Raw genomic sequence first — 5,743 nt, 5'->3', positions numbered from 1 at the left:
GGGGGGGGGGGGGGGGGTCCCTTCGCCTCCGCCACCCACCACCGCGCAGGGGGAAGCCCCCCCCTCGCCTTCCCAGTGCCCCCCCCCAACCCCGGAACCGTTCTCGGGCGGAACCTTCCTGCGGGCGGCGGGTGTTTCCCGGCCGGCGGGGGACGGCGACAGGGAGGGGACGGCGCTGCCGGCGAGGGCGGCGGTGGCGGTGTCGGGGTAAGGGGCTGCTTTTCGCTCGTTGGTGGCCGTTCCGTTACCGGAGGGAGGGATGGGGGGACACGGGGAATTTGGCTGGGCAGAAAACACTGCCCGGCCCGGCCCGGTGCTCCTGCTTTTATTCCTCAGGGAGTCAGCGGGCCCTTGGAGCGGGAAGGGGAAGGAGGCTTCCCTTTGCCCGCCGCTTTTCTTCGCACTGGACGTTTTGGGTTTGTTCTGGTGTATCAAACCGCTCAGAAAAAGTCCTTTGGTTCAGTCACAGAGCTGTTATTTGAACTGGGCTCCCCAGTTCCAGAGGGACAGGGAACTGCTGGAGAGAGTCCAGCGAAGGGCAACGGAGATGATGGAGGGGTTGGAGCATCTCCCTGGTGAGGAAAGGCTGAGAGAGCTGGGGCTCTTGAGCCTGGAGAAGAGAAGGCTGAGGGGAGACCTTATTAATGCTGACAAGGATCGGAAGGGAGGGCTGAAGGAGGAGGGAGCCAGACTCTTTTCAGTGGTTCCCAGTGACAGGACGAGGGGCAACAGGCACAAGCTGGACCATGGGAAGTTCCACTCAAATCTGAGGTAAAACTACTTCCCAGTGAAGGTGACCGAGCCCTGGAAGAGGCTGCCCAGGGAGGTCGTGGAGTCCCCTTTTTTGGGGATTTTCAAGCCCCACCTGGATGCTCCTGAGTAACATGCTCTGACAAGCTCTAGGCAATCCTGCTTCAGCAGGGGAGTTGGACTAGGTGATCTCTATGGTCCCTTCCAACTCTACAAATTCAGTGAAATTCAGTGAAAATTCAGAGATAGATCCTTAAATAAAATAACTGGGATACGAAGTTGGAAGGGACGTCAAGGATCATCTGGTCCAAGCTATCTTGGCAGAAGCGTGGTCTGGACAAGGTGGCCCAGCAGCCTCTCCAGCTGAATCTTAAAAGTGTCCAGTGTTGGGGAATCCACCTCTTCCCTGGGGAGATCGTTCCAACAGCTGAGCAGTCTCACTGTGAAAAATTTTCCTCTTGTGTCCAATCGGAATGTCCCCAGCAGTAACTTGTACCCCTCACCCCCTCGCCTTTTCCGTGTCACTCCTTGTAAAAAGGGAGTCTCCATCTTCTTTGTAGCAAATCTCTAAGTAGTGAAAAGTGGCGACAAGGTCTCCCTGAAGCCACCTTTTCTCCAGGCTGGACAAGCCCGATTTTCTCAGCTCTTCTTTTCTTGAACAGGAAGAAAATAGGAAATTGGAATTTCTTCTGCTCCCCCTTGTGTTTGGAATAAAGACCCAGCTCCTATTCAGTGCTTTCAGGCGGATCTGCATCATGGTGAGGCCCAGGTGCCAGGCTGCCGTGAGGAGAGGTGGTGGGAAGGCAACTGCACGTGCCTTTGGTTATTCCAGTGTGTCTTTTTAAAAGTAAATTTCCACCAGCGTGGAACGCAGCTGAGCAGGTCCTCTGTTTTTCTAGGTATGCTCATTGAAGAAGGGTTTATTACATCTAATAAGGGAATATTCGAGACTAGTCACGATTACTCAGTGCTAAAAGGCAGAGAAATTTGAACTTCATCGTTTGCAGTCTCTTGGCTATTACAAGTTGCTGGTAATTGCTGTCACATTTGCACAGCTTCTGCTTTAGGGGATAAAAGGAAACAATGAGGTCTAAAATGTTGGTAGTGACAGTATCTTGCGGTGAGATGCTTATTTTATTAATTTTGGGAAGTTGCTAATGTAGTTGCTAAAGCTTTCTTGGGGTTTCTTTCCCAAGTGCTTCACTGGACGGAGTTATAAAATAATACAGTCTTTCTTCAAATAAATAAGTTGGACTTCCTGCATGTGCTCTTTTTGCATTGTGAACTCAACTTTTCTATATATACAGGAATCTTCTTCTCTGAATTTTGAAGTGTTTTCCTCTAGATAGGTTATTGTTCTGAAATTTGAGTATGCTAACGTTCTTCAGATGATAGGGTAGCATCTTTGTAGGATACTGTCAGTGAAGGAAGAGAGGAGGGAGAAAAAAAAAATCACAAAAATATTTTTCCACTTGAAAAAACATCCTGGGTCCATTTACAGAGGAGATCTGTGTGTTTTCCTCAGAAATGCTGATGTCCCTCCATCATAAGGTGGGGTTTTTTTGGGTTTTGATTTTATCTTTGGGTTTTCTGGGGGTTCATTTCTTTTTTTCTTTTTTTTTTTTTTCAGTTAAATGATGTCCAAACTTAGGCCTCTTGTTTCTAAAATAGCTTCCAGCATGTGAACCTGAGAGCTGGAAAGCAGCCTTATGAGCCATAGGATCTGGCAGAATGCTGATTTGAGGGATTAGGGTCTGCAGTCTGCAATCTCCACAACCACAAACTCAGACGTGTTTCAAAGCCAAGCAAAAAATACATCCTTATAAAAACAAACCCAAGAATTAATGTAATGAAACTTAGGGATTTCTCAGTGATGATGTAGCCAAGTTCTTTTGCCAAGGTGCAGTCCTTCCTGTGCTTAGACTTGAGACAATATAGATGATGCAGAAATAAGTTTTTATTTAAAATACTTGCTGAGAAAAAAAAAAAAAAATCTTTTGTGTTGTATGGTCTGGTAAAGTAGCCAGGCAGGTACCAGAGGGCTTCTTGTGGTCATTATGTCCTGCAGAAGTCCAGTTTCCACAAACTTGGTTGAATCAACTGATTGTTAGGAAAAAAAAAATCTTCTCGAGAAATGCATTCATTTACTTGAAATGAATTAACATTTTAGTGGGTGTGGTTTTCCCTGGAGGTGTTCAAAAGCCGGGTTGATGTAGTGCTGGGAGGTATGGTTTAGTGATGATGCTCCTTGTTTGTTGTGTGGGTGTCTATTTTTGTCAGTTAGGTTGATGGTTGGACAAGATGATCTTTAAGGTCCCTTCCAACCTAGAAGAGTCTGTGATTCTGTGATAAATTTTATCTTGGATACGACACGAGTGTTTTTCAGCTGTGTGAATTGTCGTATCTCTGTTGGCTTCAAAATGTCAACCGACTGGGTTTAAGTGGAGAGTGATGATGCTCCTTGTTTGTTGTGTGGGTGTCTATTTTTGTCAGTTAGGTTGACGGTTGGACAAGATGATCTTTAAGGTCCCTTCCAACCTAGAAGAGTCTGTGATTCTGTGATAAATTTTATCTTGAATACGACACGAGTGTTTTTCAGCTGTGTGAATCGTCGTATCTCCGTTGGCTTCAAAATGTCAAGCGACTGGGTTTAAGTGGATCTGTGCTGGGTTTACACACCCACCTTTGTCAGCTGCTGCTGAACTGGGATGTGACACACAGAGTCTTGGTTTTAAAACACTTGATAGGAATAGAGAGAAAACGCTAATGGGAACGCATCTGGTTTTAATGTTGGCCTTTTTTAAGGTAGAAGCGTTAAGAAATATTTTACTTTTTATTTTACTTAGGGCTCAGAGATGGATTCATCGGAACGATCAACAATCAGAAGTGAGCAGAAATCCAGGTAACTTGGGTTGCAAAGGTTATACAAAACTTGTCTCTTCATGAAAAGCTGCAAACATGGTGGAAATCCATTACTGGAAATCGGATACGAGAACAACGTTGTGCTTGAAAACTTGAAACGACGCCAGAAACCGGTCTCTCTGCTGGCTGAGTGCTTCAAACCCAGGGAAGCTGTTTGTGAGGAATAACACCGTGCAGAATGTAGCAGGAGGCAGGGGGATTATCAGCAACATATCCTTTGTATGCATTAGCTGGCAACCTCATCTACATGTTTATTAATCTTTTTGTCGGAGGCCATTGCAAGTTAAACATTGTCGTTTTACTAAGGGAGTTTCAGATGATTGTGAAATAAGAGGTGTTAAATATCCGTATTGCCAGATTGCTCCTGGGGAGGCCCCATCTGGAGCACTGGGACCAGTTCTGGGCTCCCCAGTTCCAGAAGGACAGGGAACTGCTGGAGAGGGGACAGCAGAGGGCTACAGAGATGATGAGGGGCCTGGAGCATCTCTCTTATGAGGAAAGGCTGAGGGACTTGGGGCTTTTTAGTCTGGAGAAGAGAAGGCTGAGGGGGGATCTCATCAATGCTTATAAATACTTAAAGGGAGGGTGTCAGGAGGACAGGGCCAGTCTTTTTTCAGGGGTGCCCAGGGACAGGACAAGAGGTAAGAGGCACAAATTTGAACATGACAAATTCCATCTAAACATGAGGAGGAAGTTCTTCACTGTGAGGGTGGCAGAGCCCTGGCAGAGGCTGCCCAGGGAGGTGGTGGAGTCTCCTTCTCTGGAGACATTCAAACCCCACCTGGGCACGTTCCTGTGGGACCTGCTCTGGGTGGCCCTGCTTTGGCAGGGGGTTGGACTAGATGATCTCCAGAGGTCCCTTCACACCCCATATCATCCTGTGATTAACAGGAATTAAAAATCTGTAGAGGTAGTTTTGAAAGTCAAGGGAATTCTAAGGTTCTGTATTACTGAGATCCTTGTTTGTGTACAGTGATTTAACTGTATGCTTTAAATGCATTTTCACTTTTTTTTTGCAAAGTAATCACAAAAGCCAGACTTTCTCTACGGTTTCTTGTGCTGGGTTGTGCGGTGGATACTGACGTAGAACCAAATACACCTTTGAGAGTAATCTGCAGTTAGTAACATCCGAGCAGTGAACTAGATGAACCCTTCATCTGAACAAGCCTGACTGTTCTTGTGTTCATGGGTCCTAAAGTAAGAATACAAGAGACTACTTTTTCCCAGACAAAAAAACCCAAAAATTTGTTTCTTTGAAATATCGGGACTTGTCCCTTTGAAATAGTTCTACTTACTTTCCGCCAGACACGTACTAAGTAAATCATTGGACAGTCCCTTGACTACTTTTTTTTTGAAAATTTCAAACGAAACGGTGTTTAGCTAGCCCAGTGGACTGAAAATTGGTAATTGTCAATTTGCATCTCAAAGACAGGTAGTGATTTGGAGTTGTTGCCATTTTGGGGCTTAAATTAATTATGTGTGAATTATACTTGTCTAAAATGACAAAAAAAAACCTTAAAGTACCTTGTCGTTTTGGGGAAGGCTGTGAACTGCTGCCAGTCCATTCTTCTGCACAGACATGGAGAGCTCGGTTCCTTTTGGTTGGTTGGTGTTTTGCACAAGCGTGAATAGTTCATGTGGACTTCTTGAGTCATTCATGAGATAGAATCATAGAATCACAGAATTGTCCAGGCTGGAAGGGACCTCCAGAGGCCATCTAGTCCGACCCCCCCCGCAGTCAGCAGGGACACCCCCAACTAGACCAGGTTGCCCAGGGCCTCGTCGAGCCTCACCTTGAATATCTCCAGGGATGGGGCCTCAACCACCTCCCTGGGCAACCTGTTCCAGTGCTCCACCACCCTCACAGTGAAGAACCCTCTCCTCATCTCCAGTCTAAATCTGTTCCCCTCCAGCTTGAAGCCATTGCCCCTCGTCCTGTCACTGCAGGCCTTTCTAAACAGGCTCTCCCCAGCCTTCCTGTAGGCCCCTTCAGGTACTGGAAGGCGGTTATTAGGTCTCCCCGGAGCCTCCTCTTCTCCAGGCTGAACAACCCCAGCTCCCTCAGCCTGTC

The 5,743-nt window shown here is 46.7% G+C and overlaps 1 protein-coding gene across 1 annotated transcript in view; it reads left to right on the top strand.

The window, feature by feature from the left end:
* Positions 1-155: 155 nt before the first annotated feature.
* Positions 156-5,743, top strand: part of FAM118A (family with sequence similarity 118 member A) — a 15,322-nt gene continuing 9,734 nt past the window's right edge. Inside the window, exons 1-2 of the mRNA XM_014938389.1 lie at positions 156-207; positions 3,597-3,652. Coding sequence (XP_014793875.1) covers positions 3,606-3,652 — 47 coding nt within the window. The 5' untranslated portion in view covers positions 156-207; positions 3,597-3,605. The remainder of the gene's footprint in view (positions 208-3,596; positions 3,653-5,743) is intronic.

This window comes from Calidris pugnax, unplaced genomic scaffold (genome assembly GCF_001431845.1).
Source record: "Calidris pugnax isolate Ruff unplaced genomic scaffold, ASM143184v1 scaffold47, whole genome shotgun sequence".
NCBI lineage: Eukaryota > Metazoa > Chordata > Aves > Charadriiformes > Scolopacidae > Calidris > Calidris pugnax.
Note: the sequence above shows the minus strand (reverse complement) of the source record. Positions and strands in the feature narration are given on the sequence as shown.